Source organism: Manacus candei, unplaced genomic scaffold (assembly GCF_025592945.1).
Source record: "Manacus candei isolate 608988 ecotype Guabito, Panama unplaced genomic scaffold, ASM2559294v1 h1tg000049l, whole genome shotgun sequence".
Taxonomy (NCBI): domain Eukaryota; kingdom Metazoa; phylum Chordata; class Aves; order Passeriformes; family Pipridae; genus Manacus; species Manacus candei.
This window is the reverse complement of record NW_026138097.1, coordinates 19542530-19567355: the sequence shown is the minus strand read 5'-3', so window position 1 is coordinate 19567355 and position 24826 is coordinate 19542530. Positions and strand designations below refer to the sequence as shown.

Here is a 24826-nt window from a genome sequence, read left to right as displayed (position 1 = left end):
GCTTACAGCTGCCATCCCAATTTAAGCATTATACAAGAAAGTTTTTCCTCTTTATAAGCCTGCTTAGCCAGACTCTGGTCCTCCAGGTCACTTAAGCACATGTTTAACTAAAGTGCATGAGCGATTTCTTGAACTTAAGAGAGAACCTGACACCGTCAGCAGGGCGAGGTTGTTTGAAGTTAAGCACATGCTTAAGTGCTCTGCTGGATATTTGCCCAAACCGTCAATCTTTTATAGTTAATCATTTATCACCCTGCTTATGTTCTGGTAGTTATGCTTCAGTGTGCAAATATGTAAATTGCTTTCATAAAGCTCTGTGCACCGAGCACAAATAATGCTTTCTCAGCCCTTTGCAGGAGTTCTCCAGTCCTGCGACACCTCAGATAGATCAAGAAGCACTTAGAACTGGCAAGAAAGTTACTTCTCCCTTAATTAAACAGAATCATTACCGTGTTCCTCTTCTTAATAGTCAGATGCATTCACAGACTTGCAAAATAAGCAAATAAATAATGCCATTTAGCTCTAACCTGACAACTATCATGCATTTTGCCTTTAGAAGCATGTACATCTATCCATCTTCTACCCCACTCTGAGAGTGAGAAAGGGAGCAAGCTGTCAAACCTACCATAAGCATGTTTGCGTAACTTTGGCACAGATTAAGGTACATAACTACCTACAAGGGTATTTGCAGTGTATCACAAGGTAATTCTCCCAAACACCAGTGACCATTTTAATTTTTCTTTCCCTCCTGAGGTTAATTGCTGTGAAGTAGAGGGGAATGTCACCTCCACTTACCTGTGCCCTGTTGCTTTGTATTCAGAAAGCTCACAGCTTCCATCATTTTTCACAAAGAATTAAAATTGCCACAAGGGGAGAAAATACAGTTGCTGCTATTCAGTTCCTATATATTGTATTGGAACGATAAACAGCAATGGTGCCTCACTGAAACAGGGCCTTAAAATACAATTAGTTGCAGTTCTATAGATTGCAGAGCCAGTTATTCTGTGCTCCTGCCTGTGAGGCCTTCTATGCACCCACTAATGAAAAGGCTGCTTTTCCCCAGGTGTCAGGTGCTTTTGGAAGAAATGAATACTGGGAAGGGAAAATGAGAGTCTGATCCCTTCCTCTTTAGAGCAACTTTTTGTAAAAATTTATTCTCTGTCAAGCAAACTGCCTGAAAAAAAACCCCTGCAGTCAGCTACTTTTTCTAAGAGGAAGCTCGAACACTGTTCAGATTGAATCATATTAAAACAAATTAATGTAAACACCTGGTCTCACAATCATTAATTGAAAAAAAACAAAACCAAACCTCAAGCTTTAAGTATAAAAAATCCCCCCTCCAAACAAAAAAACAAACAAAAAAGCAGCCAACTAGGGAAACAGGCTCCCTCATGATACACTGGCTGCCATCATGAACTACTGAACAGGACAAAACTCGTCCCTTGAACTGCCCTGGGATCAGGTGCTGACTCTGCAAATGTTCCCAAGCTTCTGCTGCAGACTTGGACTGGCAGGTCAGGTCCTGGGTCACACAGGACACAAGCCTCTGGAGGAGCAAGGGTAGGAGGGATCCTTGAGGGGAACGACCGAAAGCCACGCTTGGGAAGAAAATCTTAGGCAGGGTTCACTGCATGGCTGTTTTGGGATTGGCAGGGAAATAAAGCCCCAGGAAACGGAGGAGGCTCAGAAAAGATTTCAGAAGGCCTGTGTTCAGTTCAGGTCCTGCATGGAGATTTGGCCATCATCCCAAATACTAGGATGTTTTCCTGCATGATGTAATTCTTTCAAAATGACACGCATACTCACTTCTGCTTTTGTCTGTAACTATCAGTTAATTACCAAGTTACATTAAAGCAAATAAATTTGTAGCATTTTAAAGGAAATATAATGTGTAAATGTAGATTAGAAGAGACACAGAAAGATACCACTTGTATGAAAAAAATGCACGGTGGCATAACAGATATTTTCCTTTCATAGTAGGTCAAATATAACAAGCTTCCTACTCAAAGCCCATGATGGAAAATATCCAGTCACTTCTGGAGATCTAGTGAGATGGAGACACAAACATCTGAGCAGCTAAATATAGCTCTGGATAGCAGTGCTTTGTACAATAAGTTCTAATGTCTCTTAACTTAATATGGAAATTGATACAAAAATAAAATTGCAGTATTTTCAGAGCCTGTCTCTGCTTGTGTGCTCACCAGGACTCACACCACCAAATTTCAGCCTGTGTTGAAATTACTCTGCAGTTTTTGTCTTACACTGTCTCACATGCCAAGAAGGCAGAATAATGATGTCCAGCACCAAAAGGCCACATCTATTGAGATATATAAAGGTTACTCCACAAAAGTCAATATGAGAACTGCACTGAGAATGCCTTGTCCTTCAGCATTTCTGCAAGAGCAGTAAGCTAAGTTTAATTAGAGGAGCCGAGGTCTTGGTCAGAGATTACCCCAGCCCTAAATGCCAGTGGTTCAGTTCTGCAACGTTTGTTACTGGACACATGCCCTTTGGATCAGCTTGTGGTTGCTGAAGCTTGGGATGGGCTTGGGCAGGTACAGCTGGAGCAACACTGCTAACCCCTCGAGAAGAAAGAGGAGGCAGTGGGAACGGTGAAGAGCCATGTTAGCGGACATGGCTTTCTCATGTTTCTCCCCCCTTCTTGCTGTGAGGTAAAAACATTGGACCTGGGTGTGACTGTTTTGCAGTGATTTAAATTGAAATTCCCCAGGCCTGACTCTGCCCTATCCCATCCCTTGCTCAGCCACTGGCCCAAGCACCGGGCATATGCAGGACTTGGTGGCCTGTACACCAGGTCACAGGACAATTCAGGTCAGGAAGGACTGCCTTGTGGCCAAGGTGATACCCCGAGAAGCAGGGTGCAGATAGCAAGAAATTCAGAGCAGAAGTGGGCTCCATCACTGGTCGTGTCCCATCGCAAGCATTGATGGCTGTGGGATCTTAGTGTGGTGCTTTCTCTCCCTGTCTTGAGAAAGCACTGGACGATACTCAGCCATTAACAGGTTTGCCAGTGGTATTGCCCTGAGTGAAAGGTAAACCTGTATGTCAGCTTCACCTTATGTAACATTAAAGGAAAAACTCTTACAACTCAAATGGAAAATAAAATGCACACAAAACAAGGTGTATTTTCATCTATTTCCATCTTATCCACCTTCAAAGTCAGAAAGTTATGAAGCTTGCTGCCAAGCATAGAGTCAATAAATAAACAAATGAAGAAAATATCAACAAGTTTGATTTTAAAGGTTATGGGAAGAGGGTGAGTGCCATGATTTCAAGCCTTCTCCTTCTCCTTTTCAGTCCTCAAATGCTAAAAAACTGTGCCCTTGCCCTAGGGTGAGGAGGGAGCCCTTGCAGGAAGCAGCTGAATTCAGAGCTTCTTTAAGCTGATGAACTGGATTCAACCCTGCACATCCTTATAAATATAACTAGTCCAAGAGAGACCAGTGAGAACTGTAAAGTTTGGTGACCACCAGCTGTTATGACAGTCAATTCCAGCTCACCACAAGCCCTTTCTCATGGATGATCAGGACTGATCTGGGACTGTCCCACACTTATGGCAGCACTGCAAGACAGGTTCCCAAACCTTCCGCAGCCTGGCAGCTCACAAAGCAGTTGGCCAAGGACGACACACAAGAGAAGAAAGTTTCTTGCCTTCAGGCAGGTTGAAGCCATTGGATGATGGAGAAGGGGGCATCTGGAGCTGCCCCACTACTGTGACACACAGCACACCCCAGAGCAGGTGCAAGACAGAGATGTTCTCCCTTCTCTACTCCAACCACAGCTCCCCAAAATAATGTCTTCAGCTAGCTCCTGTTCAGAGCACCCCACATCTATCAGGATGCAGAAGCAAGCATGGTACCCTCCACGCCTTTTTGCCAAAGGCATCTGGGAAAAGTACTCTGAACACTCCAAAGCCACAGGAAAAGGGACTGCAGGATTCACATGGACAATTTTGAAAAGCAATAAGCATCACAATCTTACAGATTAGCTGGGGTGGTAGGAGCTGAAATAGCATTTGTATTATGACTTGGCCAAACCAGACACTGCAGTTTAAGGTTTGGGTAAGACCATGAATGTTCATTCACATCTTTGTTCTCATTCAAGAATGCGAAGACTGTAGCAGACTTACAACTAACAGATATGGCAGCACTGAAATTGCCAAAGCTTGTAAAATCTGATTTACTCTGTGAGGGGGAAGGGGAAGTCATTTAGTTTGAATCATAAGAGGTCTTGATACAATCTAGGCTTCATCCTATCTGAAGAAACGGATCACTCCCTGGACAGATATCAAAAGGTTGCCATGTACAGCCTTGATAGCACAATAGTGAAGAACAATTCCTAGAGCTGAAGACTAAAAGATCTTTGTATTAGCTGTGCTTCAGTACAGCTTCTCTCATATTACACCACCTGATGGGCACTCCACGTTTATGGTTATCTCTTCAGGGGTCTATGGATCTGAAAGCGAGAAGATAGAAGCTTCTTGCAAAGGTTTTTAGTTAAAAAAAAATGAAATTGTGCAATCCTAGGCAAAAATAACAATTTCAATCTACCTTTCTTTTCCTCCCTTAAGTTTTCACTCTCTGGAGCCTCATCTGCTCTAGGAGTCAGAGAGTCTGCAGCTCTGCTACAGGTGAAAGAATGCAGGCAAAGAAGACTGGGGGTAATTCTGTCTTCATGTCCTTGAAAACACACAGTCTGATCTGGAAGGTTCTTGTGGCTCAGAATGCCCCTTTCTTTGGTCTGAGTCCTGTCTGAATCCCATGAGGAGGGATAACGCTCAAAGACCCACAAGTAGAACAAAAGAAAGCTTAAACTCAGCTGAGCAAAAATTTTATTCCCTACCTTAGCTGCTACGGTTGGGGAGGACTTTTTATTGCTGATGACATTTGTTTCTGGAGAGGAACATGCATCTGTGGGAAGAAAGAGTTGACTTTGTCATACACCCCATGGGGCTTTGTAAAGTAGCTGAGTGGGAGAATTTTTGACACCTCCCTGTGCTGGAGTTAACCCAAAAGTGCAGGCCAAGACTCCAGCAAGAGCCTCCCCTGGGGAGACGTGAGAATAGCACAGCCAATCCTGCCTCTCCATGAGAGCTGCTCTCCAGCACTCCTGCAGCCTCGGATAGAAACCAAATTCACAAATGGCACAGAGATGCAAGGAACCAGCGGGGGAAAGGGAAAGGTCAGCTAAGGTTGCTACCACCATGGTCGAACCAGAGCAAATGGCAAACAAGACCAGATCTCTGCAGAGCAGCACGGGGGAAAAACGACGTGTGTGTTCCAAATATTACACTGTGCTCATTGTCCTCTTTCTCCTCTTACAAGAATGGATGTAAGAAACAACACCTATTTTGTACAAAAGTGCACTATGGAAACCACAAAACAGAAAGAGTAATTGATGCAGGTTGTATTTTGCATATCCATTTCCTTGCCTGTATACTAGAGTATATAGATTATCCCTACTACCACAGATGAGCAGCACTAGACACAGTGGGCTGAGATGCTGTTTTATTACCAGCCCCCTGAGGTGAGAAAAGACATCAGGCTTGAGCTCCCATGTGTTCTCCTGGGGAGCCTGCAGAGCCAGCAGTGTGTACCTCCAGTGCTTTCTCTTAATAGATAGGGCATTCACTTGGTCTTGTCATAGATAACAAGCAGTTTTGACATCTTGCAGGAGATGTGCCTTGGGAGTGGCAGCCCTATAAGTCCCACATTGCTACTTTTTCAATCAGTTTCTTCAATGGCCAGCTGTTTGGCTGCTCCCATCTTCTGCGAAGAAATCACTCCAGCAATGGAGATTGGGATGGTCAGCGGCTTATAGCTGTGTGTACTGAAGTGACAGCAGTGGAGACGGAGGTGTCAATACATCAGTTCATAGAGCTGACGATGCAGTACGCTGCAGTGATAGAGTACACTGTAGATACTTGCAGAGTGGGGCTGAGGTGAGGATAGCTCTCTGTAAAGGATACTTACTGGATCCAAGAACAAATGTGGCAGATTCTCATGCCTACACATAAGCTTTACTGTAGTGGCAGCTTTCCACCTGCTTATGTTGCTCCTTGCCTTGGTTGTATGGCACTACTACCAGCAGTGGGCACATGCCCACCTTCCGGTGTGAGATCAGCAGGTAGAGCCTGTAACAAATGCAAAATATCTTCCACAAATGAGGTCAGTTGTGCTAGCAACATGCCCAGTAGGACCACTGGACCACTACCTAGTGGAAAAAATTACTCCCTGACCAGTGCTCAGACACTCTCAAGAGGCACTCCGAAGCTGCACGGATGACTGCAGGCCCTTGATGCGATTTTTTTCCCTAGTACTCAACAAGCAGATGGAGGTTTGTGACTGGTTTCTCTCAGCCAAACTTCCTGCAGAGGGATGACTAGTTTCCAGAGTGTTAAACAGACACGTGACCATGGCTAAATGCCAGATGGCTGGAAAGAGCATTGGAGCAGCCCTCATGATGCAGATCTAGCCTTGGCTGCCAGCATCATGTCTCATATGTATGAGCTCCCAGATAGGAAGGCCTGGCTGCAAATTGGGAGTGTGACACAGGGATATTACATAGCACAATTTTTAGTGATACAATCATAGATTGGGCCAGAATGAACAACACCTTTTCTTTCCCTTGCTTCCTCCACTGTGCAAAGGGATCTGCTTCAAAAGCTCTTTTAGTGATGGTGTAGATGGAAAAAGCTGTTTCAAAGCAGGACACCTAACAGGAAATACAATTTTTGCTTCAGTAGATATAATGCTTGTATCATTCTCACAACAGATGACTTCAGGGAATGATGAAACACTGAGGTGTAGGTGGGTACTGCAGTTTGCGATACATAATCAACCAAGGTTAGTGGTAGGGAAGCTGATGCTTGCTGTTCTAAGGGCTACAAGGTTACAAGTGTATCTCAAAAGCTTCATGCAATGGATTTACAGTTACTCAGTCCCCAGGAGCGCTCACAACAGCAAAGCCTCGAAGCATCCTGGCTCTTTGCTCTCACTTGTAATCAGTGTACAGCCAGGGGATTTGTGTCTGCATTTGATTCACGGTGCAGCCATTACCGACGCTTGTAATCAGGAGCAGAACACAAGTGGAAAGGAAAACACGGAAACAAAGAAAAAAGCCTCCATGTGGCATCACTCTCTGCAAACCAGCAACTCCAGCTGGTTTCATGACCTCTTTATGCTGACCTAACTCTGGGCTGCCACAGAAACAATCAGCCCTAAACCTTCCTGCCTACCCTGTCATGAACTGGACCAGGGAATTCAAATGCTATTTACTGTCCTTTAATCAGGTTCCTTTTCATTTGAATCAGCCACCTGAGTGGCATATTGCTCAGCCTGCCCAAGCGCAGGAGGCAGCAGGAGAGCACAGGCAGTGGCAGCAATTCACAGTGAGATTAGCTTTTAAAAGCTGTTGTCTTACATCAACAGCCTCACAGCACACCAGCCTTAACCTGCCTCAACATCTCACATACACACGCTGACACAGTCACAGAAAGCACAGCCAGGTTCAGAGGTATTGAAATGGATATGCCACATCAGTTACACACAAATCAGTGATCTGCCCAGAATGATTTCATTTATGCCTTAGTCAGCGAGATGCTTACGCGAGGCATGAAATGAAGCTAGAACTTTGCAGACTCTTAATGAGAGCATGCGTGGGACAAACACCTGGCAGACAAGCTATAACTACCAAAATACTCGAAACAAACCAACTACAAAAAACAGTTGTCTATTTATTTTAAAAAAGAATTTTGTTGCTGTTTTTATTTTCAAGAAATATGTACACTTGGAGAATAAACCAGAGGCTTTTTTATCCCCGTTGATGTCTAAATGGCAATTCTCAAATGCAAATTTCAGTCACGTCACAGCATTTAATCTGTATCAACAGAGCACTCTGATCCCTGAATGGGATTTTGGCACTCTAGTCCATTAAGTCATATTTACATCCTGGAGGTGGAGACTGGTTCAGAGGAAGCCTGAGGATTTGAGCAAGGTGGGAACACTTATCGCTTTATCACGTGGAATGGTGCTTAGTCCTTCTGGGAAGTTCAAGTCTCTGTGTGGTTAACAGCTGTGCCAGTCCATTCATCAACATCATAAATATGGTCAGAGACATCACCAGCACATAGTGGCTAATGCTGCAAGGAGGAGACAGATAAAAAAAGTGAGAGAAAAATACAAATTTGCAGAGTTAAAAAAAAAAATCCTGACATAAACAACCCTCTAAATATTTTTTTTTCATTTTAACTAGGCCTAATTATTGACCTAGGATGTCATTATATATGCTGCTCCTACAAGACAAGTATTAGAGCAGCACTATCATGTCAAAACCAAAGTCTGTGACAAAATAAAATGGTGGGGACACCAGAAACCACAACTGAGCATATATCAAGTGAGTAAGAGGTGTCAGGTGTCATTTTTATTCAAGTAGGTAATTCAAGTTATGTGACTGAAACAATTGCAAAACTTCCATTTGCTGTCAACTGTAACACAGAATCTAGGAAGAACTTGCCATCAGGTAGACATTCCTTGGTAGTAAGACAACTCAGATATTTATGATAGCTGAACTGCAATTTTCTAGAGAAAAAACTATTCCGGTGACAAGAAGCTGTAAGAAAAACAAAAAACAAACAAACAAAACAACCAAAAAAAACCCACAACACCCCCCCACACTACTTTTTCCCTCACCATTCTGAAAACTGTAGAATTCTCTGCTGTGGTAACATATGTTTTCAAAGAGATTAAAGAGGTGAGTTCAAGAGTGGCTAATAAACACAACATGAAAATGCAGCTTCTGGGTTAGAAAATCCTTAAGTCACTAATGATTAAAAGTCTAATGAGCAAAGAGCTTGTTCTCCACTTGCTCAAATTCTGTTACCTGATATTCCCTAGTGTTACAGATGGGCTATTCAGGGTCAGACTGAGATTTGACCTAGGATATTCAGCATCCTATGTTCAATGGGTTCAAGGCCCATTTGGAAATAAATCTGGCTAAGGATGTCAAGAATAACAAGAAGGGCTTCTTCAAAGACACCAGTAACAAAAGGAAAACTATGAAAAATGTGGATCTGCTACTGAATGGAACAGAGACCCTTGCAACAGAGGTTGCAGAGAAGGCTGAGATACTGAATGTTTTCCTTCCTTCAGTCTTCACTGCTAAGGCTAGCTCTCGGGAATCCCTGACCCAGGAGATCAGGGAGCAGGTCTGCAGAAAGGCAGACTTTCCCTTGGTGTGGGAGCATTGGGTTAGAGACTATTTTAAAGTCTGACATCCACAAGTCTATGAGTCCTGATGGGATGCATCCACAAGTGCTGAAGGAACTGAAGAAAGTGCCAGGCTACTCTCAATCATCTTTGAAAGCTCACGGTAGAGGTGAGCAATTGGAGAGGTGCCAGAAGACTGAAAAAAGCCAAAGTCACCCCAGTCTTCAAAAATGGCAAGAAGGAGGACCAGGGAGCCACAGACCAGTCAGCCTTGCCTCCATTCCTGGAAAGGTGATGGAATGGCTCAACCTGGAGGTCATCGCTAAGCATGTGGAAGACAAGAAGGTGATCAGGTATGGTCAGGATGGGAAGGGATTTCCAAAGGGAAATCATGCTTAACCAACCTGATTGCCTTCTATGACGGGACACTAACTGGAGATAGATGAGGAGAGAGCAGTGGATACAATCCACCTGGACTTCAAGGCTTTTGACACTGTCTCCCTTGATATCCTCAAAGGCAAACTCAGGAAGTGCATACAGGATGAGTGGACAGTGAAGTGGATTGAGAACTGGCTGAAAAGCCGATCCCTGAGGGTTGCAATCAATTGGCACAGGGTCTAGTAGGAGGCTGTCACTAGCGGTGTCTCCCAAGATTCAATACTGGGCCCAGTATTATTTCACTTATTCACCAATGACGTGGATGACAGGGCAGCTGCCTCCTCAAAAAAGATGTCAAAAGGATGAAGCCAGGCTCTCCTCCATGGTGCCAAGCAACAGAACAAGAAGCAACAGGCAAAAACTAGAACACAGGAAGTTCCACCTGAATATGAGGAAGAACTTCTTTATTGTGCAGGTGACTGAGAGCTGGAACAGGCTGCCCAGAGGGGTTTTGGAGTCTCCTTCCCTGGAGATACTCAAAAGCCATCTGGACACAATCCTGAGTAACATGCTCTGGGGGATCATGCTTGACCAGGGAGGTTGGACTAGATGACCTCCAGTGTTACCTTCCCACCTCAACCATCCTGTGATTCTGTAACATCTCAATCGAGCTGCTGTTAATGTAAACCACTAGTCATTAAGAAACCAGAATTTTTCCAAAGCCAGTGACATTCCAGGCTAGAGCTGCAGATGAAACACCTCTGCACTTGTCTTCATCATGCATCCAGTGCTGCTTTGTTTTTTTCTGGGACTAATGAAGATACTGGCATTCTGACATGAGAGATACTCATACCTCCTGATGCACCTATACCCACAATTTCAAAGTAGATGGCTCTTTAGGACAAGCAGAGTAACTTCAGACTCGATGAAGTCTGAGTTTAGTCACAAAAAAGGATTGCAAGGAACACTTGCTGGCTTAATGATCTGGAATTTCTGCCAGAGGACTCATTCAGTTTGAGAGTTTAGCCACAGAAGAGCAGTAAAGCTCATAATGTCGATGCTATCAATCCTCACAACCCTGAGACTGTAGCAACTCTGGCACTAGCCTAGCACAATTTAGCTCTGTGAAGTGGAGAAGCACCAGCTCTTAACGAAGCTGGGCCACTAACCACTGCGAGAGAGTAAAAGTAATCCAAAAAGTTCACTAATGAGCACAAGCTCTTCTACAGCCAGAGTACCAGTAACTAAAGGACCAAAGCGTACGGAGAACACAAAACCAGACTTTACCGATGCTATAGGATTTTTCCGTTTCAGTTAAGTCTGACTAAACCTTCTCACAAATACCTTGCTAAAAATTTATAATTTTAAGAAAGCAATTAGAAAAATCCACTGGCATAAATGGGCTCAGACCTCAGTGAGCAAAATCCACCTCAAAAACTTGCATCCATGTAAACTCCCACCTGCATGCAGCACAAGTGAAAATATTCAGTAATGTGAACAACTCGAGGTTTAACATATCAGACAGAAAACATCTTTCCTACAAGCATCTGCTTCTTGCAATTCTAGCTAAGCAGAGCAGCATGTCTATGAGAGCCAAGCTCCTGTCCCGTTTCTGTGGGGAAGGTGTAAGAAGACACAGTGAGATCATGCATGAAGTCAGGCAGGAAGCCTACTGTCACCTGGGCAGTGCACTTCAGACTTTGTAGTACACAGCACATCTACAACAAGATAACGCAACTCCCTCAAGAGTTGCCCTTGCAAGACCATCTGTGTGTGTTACAGCTTCAGTTTCAGCTCTCCATGGGAAAGGAGATGTTGACAGCTGAAATTCAAACCCTTGTTGCAGTTACCTTCATGGCTTCATGTGCCCTTGGGGACTCTACAAGCACCACAGGTACATGAGTTTGCATAGTTCTTAAAGGAACAGCTACTCCAATAAATAGCTGGATGGTTTAGTGTCTCATGCATTACTGGTAAAAACTCAGCCTTCCTTCTCACCTGGCTCCAGAATTCTAGTTTTTCACGTAAGCAGCAAGGTCGCATTCCTTCTAACTTTCAAAGAAAGCTTGAATGAGAAATCTGAAAATGACAACCCAAATGAAGGCCCTGCCTTTATTCCTACAGATACCCCAAGACAGCCACCAGAGGACCATGTTTGGCATCAGCATGGTCCCTAGACAGGCATCTGTCAAGACCCTAGACAGGTCCTGTCTGACCCAAAAGGAGCTCTTTCAGATGTGAGTGCTTATCAGTGATTTGGGGGGGCATAGAGACGGGCTTTCTCAAAGGCAAAGGTCTCCACAAACTCTTCTTAGCTACCTGTTAGTTGAAGGACTGGATACCTTTGCAAAGAAGAGTGTGTTGCACACACTTCTCCCTTCCTATTCTGCAAAAGGTTGAATAGTTATGCTCCTTTATTAAGATATCAGTTGTTCAGAATAAATATATATATATATTGCCATAGAGCACAATTAAAAACAATTTCAATCTACTTGTCATGTAATTACAAATAGTCAGCATCTCTGGGGTTATCAGCAACTGGTACTGTGGTGCCTGTGGGCAGTTCTGTCTGGTAAATTACATTTTAGTCTGAGGTAATGCTGTAGGTAAACAAACAAAGCAAGACTCTTACGAGTATATGCCAAACAGCAGTGTCAAAATCTTGATCCCTATACAATTCAGAACTGCATCCTTGACTGGATCTGTAGTCACAGTGAAGAAGGTAATTCTCAAAACAAGCTTTCTGCATCAGAAATGAAACCTGAGCCAATGAGAAAAGGGAGTGAGATTCTAGGCTCCAGGCAAGTTAGATCCATGTGGAGGAAGAAGAAACATAAACAGATATAAGAGAATAGCATAATGGGGCACAGTGAGGCAACACTTGTAAATGAGATGGTAGAGGTAGCAGGTGTAGGCAATCATGGATGATCTATGGTAAGGCCATGCTGTTCAATGGAAAGGTGAGTGCTCTACATATGGATCAGTGTCAACAGACAAAGCTAGTGGTAGGAATATTCTTTATCAGGGAGGAAGACACCTGTTTCAGTGGCAAGGAACCACAAGGAGAACATATGAGGTACTACCATCTCCTGGTTTTTTTTGTGACAGTGTATATTGGTGAGAAGTACTAATCAAAGACAAGAAGAGTCTAAGATAGCCAAAAATTTGAGGGGTTGGGGGGCCGGAATCAATCTTGTTCCAAAACTTGGCTTTCTCTCAAGACAGGCTAATTCCTAAGATGACACACCTGATTAGAGGCTGGAAAGACAAGAAGATGGAGTAAGTTACCATAGCACTTAAAAAACTAGAAACAAAACAAGTAAAACAAAAATGACTTGTGCAAGAAGTGAAGAACACTCTCCAGAAGAGTCCAAAAATATTATTTCTCCATGACATGCTATTTTGAACGGTGGGACTGTTCCCAAGCACACCCTACAACTCTAGATTTGGATTCTGAATTTTAAGTCTCTTGCATTTACAACCAGGATTCCACACCCTCTCTCCTCTGTTTCACAAAAAACAAATCATAAAGCCCATCATTTTTGTTTTAATAGTCAGACCAAGAAACTCCAGCACCCTAACCCTGAAATCAATTCCATTATCCCTAAAGCCTATAAACCCAGTCTCGTACTTATCTGTGCCCCCGGACCTTCAAGACTGCAGAAGAACAGTTAAGATCATAATTTTATCTTCCAGCAACTGTTATAAAAAGAGGGAGCAGTACAGTACGTGTCTGTATAAAGCTATTTAATAGCCATATAAAGAACCTTTAAGGTTTATCTTGACTATCAGACTGTAAAGATATTTACAAATTGCACATACTGTAAAGACATAGTAGGCTTTAAAGGCTATTTCTCTCTCTCTCTGGAGATCTATAGATAGAGACAGATAAATATACCTCTTAAGCCGCAGAGAAATTATTTTAGTGACATTGCATATGATGCAATTTAGGTTACCTCGAGATATAGAGGTAAAGGGTAGCAGGCCTCAGAAGCTTGCGTAAGCCGTTGCTTTGAGTTCCACATTCACTGCAAGATTATTATCCTGTCATTACACCAAAACAATGAAAAGCACTCTCTGAAAGACAAGTTTGCACTGATTTTGGTACGGCCACTAAGAAAAGAGGCTTTAAAATTTTCTAGGAAGCCATAAATATTTATGGCAATTGATAATGTACTGCAAGGAGGGAATCAGTTGATAACTTGCTGAATGTGGTAATACAGGACTGTATGTTGGATCTGTTGTTGCTCAGCATTTCATTAATGAACTGGAAGAATGGAAAAGGTAGAAATCTGCTTCCATTCAAAGACAATACTTAGGTGGCATGGTGAATTCAATCAGGAGAATAAAGACATCACATTGTTAATACAAATATGAGGCATAGTAAAATGACATGTCATGTAGTTAAGACATGGTAGAACTAGACATAGAAGTCAGGAGTTAGGGGTGAAATGTTTAAAAAAAAGGAAATGTCAGTTCAGTAAACAAACCTGACTTACAAACAATGAGATCCACTAGGAAACAAAACATCAGCTTAAAAAAAGGAGTAAAGGTCTTTTTATCGAAGGGGATTTAAAACCAGCCCTTCCAAATAAAACTTGGGTATTGGAAAAGACAAGTATTGCTTAATGAGAGTCTCCTACTGAACTTGTATATTCTTGGTAAGAGAGAGGAAATACAAAAGTTTTAAAGTGTGGTAATTAGAAAATCCATAGAAAGCCATGACCACAAAAAAGAATGAGTATGGAAACATACATCAGAAGCTTTACAAATGTGGCACATATACCCCTGAACTCTAACAGACTTCAGAGGAATGAACAGCCACTGGGCAATTACATTGTTGCTTTTCCACTTGTGATTTCAGTGATGTGGTAACCAGTAATGAAACACAAATTCAGATATTTTTGCTCACACACACTTTGTATCAGTGTCACAAAACAAACAAAGCCCCTGCCCCCCCCTAAAAAAAAGAAAACATAAGAGCAGGTGTCCCTAAGAGTGCTCCTATTCTTTGTTCTGAGAAATCCTATACAGGTTTTGTTCAGATACAAACAGTTGGAGGTGAAAAAAAAAAAAGAACCATCATTTCCTTAACTGACTCAGCCTTCTCAGGAAAATTTTGGCAACATGTAAAATTTCAACTAAGACAGGATATTTTCAGACCTTGCTGTCAAAGCAGCAACAGACAACACTGCAGATTGTCACAGAGTTGTCACTGCACTTGCAACAGGAGGACAGGAAAAAGCCACGTTAGTATCTCACTCCCACTGTTTTTGGGAATTGCCCAAACCCCCGCAAAGCTCATCTTCCCTTTCAGGAATAAACAAAAAAAAGCTTCTGCTGTTGCTTGCTAATTTTGCCAAGGCCTGAGGATCACACATTAGAAATCTGCTCAGAGGAAAAAGTTCTGGTGCGAAAATAATGCTCATGTGTCGGGGTTGACAGAGAACCTGTCAGCAGCCTGGCAATTAGTGACGAGGAATTTAAACAACTTTAAGGAAATATTTACTGTAATGTTGGACGGAACAAACATAATGCAGCCCAGAACAAAGGTCACCAGTCAAAATGTGCATAATATCACCAATGACAGTGTGCACAGTGTCTTCAATATCACCAATGACAAGTGTGCACAGTGTCCTCAGGTCACCAATGACAATAAGCACAGTGTCTTCTGTTTCTCCAGTGAGAATATGTACAGTGCCTTATGCTAGAGACTTTTGACCAATTGTGTTGTGGTACGATAGCGTACAAAGAGTATAAAAGAAACACTTGAGAGCAATAAACAGCTTCCTGATCACCTTACACCTGGACTACGTCTGATATCTCTGTCGTTTTGGCCATTCTGACTATCAGTGACACTCATGCTATATAAAACAAGGACCATTTCAGCACTGTCTCTATGGTTTCACCTCTTTTCTTATGCAATCTCATTATTTTTATCTTATGTGCCTGTACACACATACATACAAAACAAATATAAAGAGACTACAATAAAATAACATAGGTGGTAGAGTCAAGCACTCAAAAGTGAAGTAATGACAGAGACTGCCTGAACATTATGCATTGCCACGTTAAAAATTAATCACAAATTACTTTTCTGAAAGGCCTTTTTCTGTGCTTTCTTCAGTGATCAAAACACACACGCGGAGAGGCAGAATTATAGTGGTGCATAACAAGCTCTCCTAAACTCTTCAGAATAAGGCAAACTTCCAGCTGAAATGGATCAAACAATGCATCACTGTTGTAAAGCTCTACACTATGAAGGCCATGTATCAGAGAGGAAGCTTTTGAGTACTTGTAACAATTTATATTTCTGCTGCTAACTCCTACTTAGCAAGCTTCTTACCCAGCAGAACAGAAATTTTCTGAGGTCTTTAATATCCTTATTAATCTGCATAAGAATTAAAACCAAAGGATGAGGCCATCTGATTTACTATAACCTGACCATAGCAAGGAAGCGTGACGTTAAAGCATCATTTTCATTATTTGATCCAACTGTATCTCTGCCACCTAGGAACCTTCAAAAGGTAGCTCTAAGCAGGAATTGGAACCTTGAAAGAAAACAGGTAGAATACGTGTGCACGTGTGTGTCCATGCATGCACCTGCTGCTGGGAATGTGGGGGCTCAGCAAAGTAGACTAAACAGAATATTAACAATGGGTCACTATTCAACTTCTGTTTAAATAACAGTGTCAAGTGACCAGATTGGCTGGATTAGTAACGACACATTCCCCGCTAAGCTTATTATGGCATATTATCTATTTCCACAACTCAGGGAAGGTAAACCTGAAATGTGTATTCCTGGTGTTTATTATTTGTGGACTATTCATAAACAAGACTCCACAGTTGAAAACCTGCCCCACGATGTATGCTGTGGAGGCCAATATGACTCATAATGCAAAACAAATTCTGTTACTTTACCTGTGATTTCTGTGTTTAAATGCTGAAGTTCAACTTTTCCCTGAGCAGAGGGAGGATAAATGCATGGGCCTTGGTAGCCACCAACATATTTACACAAGGTTCATGAATTCACAGTGGACTGTATAAGGAGGCTTAACTAGACACAAGATAATTAACAACTTTGATAAATTGTTATTTTAACAGTGATTACAACTAATTAAAATGAAAAACAGTAGTTATAATATTTTTTGTGTAATGAACTCTTAGCAATGAAACAAATCCTACTAACTGTATTTCTTGCCATGTTAGATTCATTATTTTGTGTTGCTCTGGCACAGATTTTCAGACACAAGTTTTAGCTTGAGATATGTATACATATGCATGCACATGTGTTTCAAGTAAGTGAAACATACCTGAATCATTAGATTAAGGAGAATAATTGGAAAAAATTACAAGAGTTATGAGTAGATAAACAACAATATGAACCTATGAGCCTTTAAAATGCACTGGAGGCAAAAAAGGTACTGTACCTTGTTCCAATATCCAGCCAGCTTCCATAATCTTTCACCAGAAAGAAAAAATGCTAAGAAATAAAACAACTTTGATTAGTACATAAACACTGCACAATTCAAAGCAGAAAATTAAATCCCAATGTTTAAGGTTGTTTACTCCAAATTTCTAATTCTTCAAGTAAAATAAGGGCAAAACATTTCAAGGAATGTTCATTTGGACCATAGTAAAGAATAATCTAGGAACAAGAAATAGATTTAACATGCTATCAAACAAAAACATCTAAAGAAGCAATAAGTTCTGTCTAGCTGGGTTTGTAAGAAACAATAATACCAGAACTTTTCCAATAAGAAAAGCCAAGCCGCCTTATTGTTTGAAATAACAAGATCTCAAATGTATAGTGCCTAAAAGTTTTCATGGAATTTCAACACAAATTTCTTCAGGCAACTCTGGCAGTTCCCCACCTGTAAAGTGGAAATAATGTTGAGAGAAGACAGTACTTGTCTATTAGTGACTTCCCTTAATTCTAGCTGGTGGCCACGTTGATTCAAGATCACAAACTCCATTCTCTTTTTTTTGTCCTGCAATTTCCTCTCTTCTTTATATGTTTTTTTTTTGTTGTTTTTTGTATACCAAGTACATACTTGTTAATTGTTTTAAAATACTTAAACCGAAATAGAAGAAGATGTGAGATGTAAGACCTGGATAAACTGGGCTTGCTACACACCAGTAAATACCTGCAGGTTTCTTTTGATTTAGTTATACTGATTTTATTAGTGAAATGTTATGAATGTGGTTTAATGGTATTTTAATCCTTTTCCTGTGGTAATTATCCAAAATCAGATTAGTCATACAGACTTATTTGAAACTAGATGTAACTATACCTTCTTCATTTCTCACTCTACAGACAAATTAGTAATTATTGGATTTTTACTCACTGTTTTTCCTATCAGGTGATATTCACAGATCTCACTGTACTAGGATATAAGATCAGGAAAGCTCACTCGAAGGGACAAAATGAAAACAGCGTGTATGAAGTGACAACACCAGTTCTACCTGCTGGTTTGAAAAGGTTTCTGTTTACCTTGTGATAGCTAGTGGCACTGCTTGTTGAAATGAAGACAGTTTGAGTGGACAACAAAAGCATACTTTTCATCTGCAAAAATTATGTTGGGGTATTGTTCAGCTTTGGATTGTTTTAGCTAGCTTGATTTGCAGATGCAAGCTTTTTGAAGATAGCATTTCCTAACAAAGGGCACGAAGTGTCTTTTTGGATGTTGCTGATCTCTTGGATTCTGACAATTTTAACAGAGTTGGTGGGTAATGCATTTCTCTTTTTCAAGGGAAGCTGGTGTGGGTAAAAGGTTGCAAATTCCTGAAAAATTAACTAAACCATGCCCACAGCTAAAACTGATATTCTTATTTAAATTTTTCCTAGGAATTTGACTGTAAAGTATACGAAAAACTCAGATTGGTAACTTATTACTTCATTTTTGTCTCCTATTATTATGAGAACACTGCTTCTTCAGATGCATTAATTACATGAAATTTGAAGAGCAGTGATTGGAAGAGTTTTATCTCTAAGTTATGCTAGGATTTCAATCCAATTCTCTGCCCTACTTACAGGAACTTTGAAGTCTGAAACAAATTCAGATCTCTCTTGACGGAATTAGGAGAACCCTCTGCTTCTTGATCTTATTGGAACAGAATGTGCAACAACAACTTACCAAAGCCATAATGTCTGAAATCACAAGAACAATGAGGAAAAGGCTGCAAAGAAAAAAAAACCAAAAACAAAATCAGACCACTGACCTTTATTTATGGCCACGGATGTTAAAAAAGCTTATTAAAACCCCCACAAAGAAAGTAAAGTAAGATAGGATTTCTTGCACTTGCCTTTCAAACACTTGGGTCTATTTCAAAGTATTAGAGAACAGTTAAAATACATGACTAGGACATGTGGCATTTATAATCCCACCCTGCCTGAAAAAGGCATTTCAAATTAACAGAGTTTCAATTTTGCAACAAAGAAGCCTAACTTGAGTAATTTTTTGGAGAAAAGAGTATCTTTACAAACAGCACCTGCCTATTCCTCATGCAGGAAACTCTGTGCTAGTTAGACCAAATAGAGCTGATTTAGAAGCTTCACAATGTACCCAAGAGTGAGCAAAGCTGTTTGGCACAGGCAGACAGACACCTGAGTTGATCAGTCCCACCCTGACAACACCCTGCTGGGAAAGAGACTGCTAAAGGAGGAGCTTTGCGCCCTTCCAGATCTCTGGGTGCCCATAAGCTGCTCTGGGAACACCCAGCATTTTGGTGGCATGCTCCCAAACCCCTGGGCCTCTCTGTCAGGTGGTAGGTTACTCCCAGGAAGTAGGCTGTGGCCAGTAAAACAAACCAGAAGGGAGGACGCAGAGCTAGTTTTTCCCCCCCATTAACCTAATCTTCTTTTCATTAAACTATGTAAATCGTAAATTACGTGAAAGCAATTGCTGTAACTGGTTAAAACTGGTTTCTAAGTTAATGACACTGAAACAATGTTGCAAACAGCTGACCCATTAACAAAAAAACCCTTTAAATAGAATACAGATATTTAATCAGTACTACCCTCATAAAACCACAAAGGGTTTTTTTCAGGAAAATGTCCTGCTGCAGCATTGCATGAGCATGTACTGGGGGGACACCCATACCAATGCCTCTAGATGAGGAAGTTTCTGATACTGCCTGTGTCAGTTGTGCTTCATTAGCAAATCAGGATGCAACAAACCAGCTGCATTCTCGGACACACAGAAAGGCTTCTGTTCCCCTACTTATGGCTCAGATAGGATGTTGCAATCTTACAGTGCCTAGGAGGCACTCAGCTAGAGGGCTATTTTCACAGGCAAGCTCCAAGAACATATTGGGACAGAGCATTCCCCAAAGAAAGGAAATTAATCTGTAAACAGGGAGTTTAGGAGCAATTTGTCCAAATAATAAAAATCTACTTTTTGCCTTTCTGAACTGCAGGAAGCCTTTCACAACAGAAGGACAATGCTAATCTCAGGGCATGTTTATACACTGCAAAGACAAGATTGTTCCCTGTGATGGCTTAATTTATCTAGCAGGGGTAGCACTGACAATCAGAGCACAACCCCTCCAGGGATCCTGGGCATGTCTTGCGGTTTCTGCTTGTTCCCAGGCTGGTGCTGTGGTAGTATCACTGCTATTGTTACCTGAGCGCAGCTAAATGAAGCTGGCACAAACACCAGACAGAGTAACAACCACAGCCTCATAAAGCAGCACAGACATACTCATGTCCTCTGGTTTACGAAGCTGGTATTATTTCCCCTCTCACACACACAGATTAACATTCCATAAAAGTTTGCAATATCACCAGCGCTGCCAAGGCAAGCATTCACAAGTTAGGAAATGCTGACCTTTATGCTGCTCAAGCCCTAGAAATGGAAATCACTAGCTGGTTGTCTGAGCAACCCCAGTCCCTTTTGTATAAGCCTTACTGATGAGGATGAACACCCTTCCTTGGGGGTCCAAGGATAGCCCAAGTACAGTGCACACACAGCAGGTAAAAGAGATGGTGAACCTCGTGCTGCCACTCCCACAAGAAGTCACATTTCAGACTACCCCATCTCTCATTAGTACAGAGTGATGTTGTACAAAGGAGAAAACAGACAAGGCACAGGCAGGATGAAAACAAACATAAAGGCAGAGAGCATCACAGTACGTGAGGGCAGCTTTCTCTTGCTGAGCAATATGAAGGAGAAAGTCCCTGTGGTCCTTCTGCCACTGACAGCAGGACTTTTAGTCAGTCCCACACAACATCACATGGTGACAAGCTGAAAATCACACGGCTGACAGAGACCTCCTCCACCTCAGCACTATCCATAATAACACATGATGAACAGAGGATTCAGTCATGTGCACTGGGTCCACTGAAAGGGGTAAGGAGGGCTAACACAGAAAATAAAAATCTAGATAGTGAAAAGCATGACAATATTTCAAGTCTGGATACAGCCCTCTGTGAGGCTGGGCACCCATCTCACATGGTCTCTGCAAAGTCTTTAGAGATGAGGAAAGGACTGGCAGCCATCTGGTCCTACTGCAAAAAATATGTAATACTGAACACATCTGGGAAGCACTGAAGTGCAATGAAAGGACATCTGGCCTTTTTTTTTTGCTTTTTCTTAAATGCTATTTGTGGTGAGGTCAGTGCTACAAATCTATAAAGTGGTTACTTTATAAATGGGCTATTTAAAAATATTATACTATAGGCAGAGATGCAATATAAAATAAAAATTAGACTTTAAATTCTGCTCATTCTTTTACATTATGGAGGAAAAAGTGCTCTTTCTGTGTATTGTCAACAAAGAATATTAAATATCTGATTGTTTCAGACAGGGTGAACACTTCCATTTATACTCATTTATTACTAAGAAAACAACTCCTGAGCTTGCAAAAATCACTAAACAAAACCCCAAACCATAATAACAAATAAAAGTAACAATGTGATCTAAAAGTTTTTGGGGTTTTTAAATTCAGATTCAGATTTGACAGTCCTGAATTCTTATAAAATAGATTTGAAACACTTACTAATGCAGAAATATAGCACTTACTGTACCTCTTAGAAGACAGCTGTGTTGTGACTTGAACAGCTTCGAAAGCACATGATACCAGAACAAATGGGATCACAACCTGTTTAATACACAAGCAACATGTTGGCTTATAGTAATATTTACAAAACAACCCGGGCAGGTTGTGGAAATATTTTCCTGCTTTTCAAATTATCACAGAATGTCTATGTCATGAAAATAAAATATAGGCTAGACAGGGTAGAAAATAATTTTGCAGGAAACACTTCCAGTAAATGAAAAACTATAATTAAAACACATTAATGATCCTCACTTCATTTATCCATTTTAGCACTAGTGATAAATACTGCAACAAGACTAGAAGTCACAACTATTTAGATTCAGTATCTCATGTGACAGAACTCCAAGTGTAATAGGACAATCTCATCTCATCTCAACCACAAAAAAGTCTAAATATAGAATGCATTCAGTAAGACAAGGATCACACTGCCCCTCCAAAGCCAAGTCAAACAAATGTAAATGGTTCAGTAAATTAAGAAAAAAACAAGTTAGAAACATGAACAGTGCCTTTTGCTCTTTACAAAGCTGACTTGCAATCCTTAAGTTGGCAATATCAACACATTGCTAAAACCTGATTTCTTGCATCCAGAAGGTTTGCATTATTGGTGTCCTGCCATATAACATGCAGTATACCTGTAATTTAAGTCTGCTTTCTCCAGGACAGAAACAGCAGAAAGGCAGAGGCAAGAAATATTGCTTATTTTAGCAATAACCCAAAAAGTCAGTGTTTCCCTTCACCCTTCTGGTAAACTCTTTATTCAAATGCTAGCAAAGAACTCCCACACCTTGCCTGCAAACAAGAAGTGCATGCAATCCAATCTTTGACAGATTATTTAAAAATATAAAAAATAATATCCATTGTAAAATGACAACCTAATCAGTAGAACATTCAAAGCCTGTACTTAATGTAATATATTTAAAGCTAATAATATATTTATAATCTCAACATTTCTGTAGATATTATGCTAAAGGAAAAGATTATAATTTTTAAAACGAATCAAGTCTTTTCAACTTTGAGATTTCCATTTTGATACAATATAGTGACCTAATGCTGTTAAAATATACATCCACACACTTTAGCTTCTCTCTTTTGGGAAATAGAATGATCTATTTTTAGAAACACTACAAAGGCTGAAAGCTTTACACATCAATGAAGCTCAAATACACATACGTGTTTTTGTGAATTGCAAAGTAACAACATTATACATTATTTATTCAACAGTTCTTTAAGATAATTTCACTAAGGTAAGATTACTAACCTTCAGTACAAGCAAGCTTCCCATCATGAAGGGACTGAACACAGTCAAGAAACAATAGACAGAAGCAGGATCGAAACTAAAGAAACATGAAAAAGACATCACATATCTTTGAAGTGGCATTTTCCATTAAAAAATAGAGCATTTAGTTACCCTGTAACACACTGGGTGTATATACATTTGTCTTAAACAAGGTTTCCAGCTTTCTCTTCTCTTGTTGAAATATTAAATTAGCAGGGACTGCCAGCCTCAATTTTCTTTCTCTACAATTTTTCTCTACTTGTGTTTTTTGAGGTGCCATGCTGTTTGTGAGCAAGCAAGCTCTCTCTCTTCATGCTGTCAGTAACTTCTAATGGAATTGAGACAATTTCATAACCAAAAAGCTCAAGCTCTTCGGGAACATGTCACAGAGAGCAGAAGCAAAATAATCACCAATCCACTGACTATTGCTTTAACTCTGCTGCCCTGATTTTGCTAACTAAATTTATATTTAGTACGTCAACTGCAGGAAGAATTTTTTGTATCCTGTGTCTCAAATCAATGAACAAAATTTACCTGTTAATAGAAGCTATGTTTCCAGTGCCAAAAAAGGCTGTTACTATGAAGAAAACCTAAATGTATTTAAGGACAATACACCACAGAAATGGCTACAATAAAATAAAACCATCATTCCCCCTCCTTCATTCCAATTTACTTTCAAAATCTATCATGAAATTACAAGAAGCTGACCCACTATGACAGCTTTATACTGCATTAAGAAATCCCAAGTATTGTCTAGCTCTACCCTAGATTTCACAAATGACTATGTCAATTTTAAAAGACAGGGACTGCCTGGGTAAGGGTTTAGAGCCTGTCTTGTGGCCTCTGTAAGAAAGCTGCAGCTGGCTTTTTGGGCCCCTACCTGGCAAAATAGGAAATATCTGGACCACAAACTCAACTGTGCATTCAAACACTCGTGCTTTTGCAGAAAGTAATGACATATGCATGTGTTCTGCACACCAAAAGAGATGGCTTTATTGAAGAACTGACTGTGGAAGAGGTAGTTGGCTCTTAAACAAGACTAAAGGTTCCTATGCTATCCTTCCCATGGATTTGCTGTCCAAAGGTTATGCTGAGTCTACCTATTGCAACACAGGACACCCATTTCTTTCCTTACTTGAGGGAGGGAGGACGAATCCGGTAATATCTGTATAGCTGGAAGTTTTCTGATAAACCCTATCCTTTTCATCTAGATGCAACACTTACTGCTATATGAGCCCATGGAAGACATTTTTCTACCTCCTGAGCTCATTGGAGCCCATTACAGCTCACACAGCTTCAGCTGAAGGACAGTTTTTAACTGCTTTTTTGCATAAGGTTAGTCAGTGAGGATGGCTGCTGCTGCCAGGCCTCCCTCTGGCCCTTTCGCTCTGTTATAGCTCCTGCACTGGATCATTTAAGTCTCTCCATAAACAATTTGCTACCAACTGTTCAGTAGAATTGTTGGGATTCCTCATGCCATATTTTGGAAGGATTAGGTCAGCATAGCTGAAGAAATTATGCTTCCCAAGAGTATCACATAACTTCAAGATTAGTAACACAGCAGTCTAACAGAATAGTACAGTTCTGTCAGCTAAGATTTATATGGAGAACAGGTCTGCAATAAAACAAACAAAAAAATACCAGTGGCACATAGGTCTAATCAAAATGCTAAGCATGAGCAATCTGAATCTTCCTCCCTAAGACCAGGCTATACATTCTCTCAGCAAATGCTGACTACTGGGCCCTATATAGGAACCTTGAGTTCATCCTAAGACACACGGTTTGCAGGGTCACAGTTGCAGTATGACTGCTCTAGCAGAAAAGGTTTCTCCTCTAATACCTCTATTTCTGAACATTAAAGAACACTTAAATTAAAAAAGCCAGA

General features: G+C 40.9%; 1 protein-coding gene across 6 annotated transcripts in view; it reads right to left on the bottom strand.

Moving 5' to 3' along the window:
* Positions 1–7743: 7743 nt before the first annotated feature.
* PIGN (phosphatidylinositol glycan anchor biosynthesis class N) overlaps positions 7744–24826 on the bottom strand; it is a 102261-nt gene continuing 85178 nt past the window's right edge. For 3 of the 6 annotated variants that reach the window (XM_051799370.1, XM_051799369.1, XM_051799371.1), the window contains 6 exons: positions 23476–23531; positions 22924–22999; positions 21634–21707; positions 18743–18785; positions 17036–17088; positions 7744–8161 (listed from right to left, as the gene is read on the bottom strand). In XM_051799370.1, coding sequence (XP_051655330.1) covers positions 8038–8161; positions 17036–17088; positions 18743–18785; positions 21634–21707; positions 22924–22999; positions 23476–23531 — 426 coding nt within the window. In that variant the 3' untranslated portion in view covers positions 7744–8037. Of the gene's footprint in view, positions 8162–17035; positions 17089–18742; positions 18786–21628; positions 21708–22923; positions 23000–23475; positions 23532–24826 lie in introns of those variants that run through there. The other 3 variants (XR_007906621.1, XR_007906622.1, XR_007906623.1) reach the window with 3 other exon arrangements.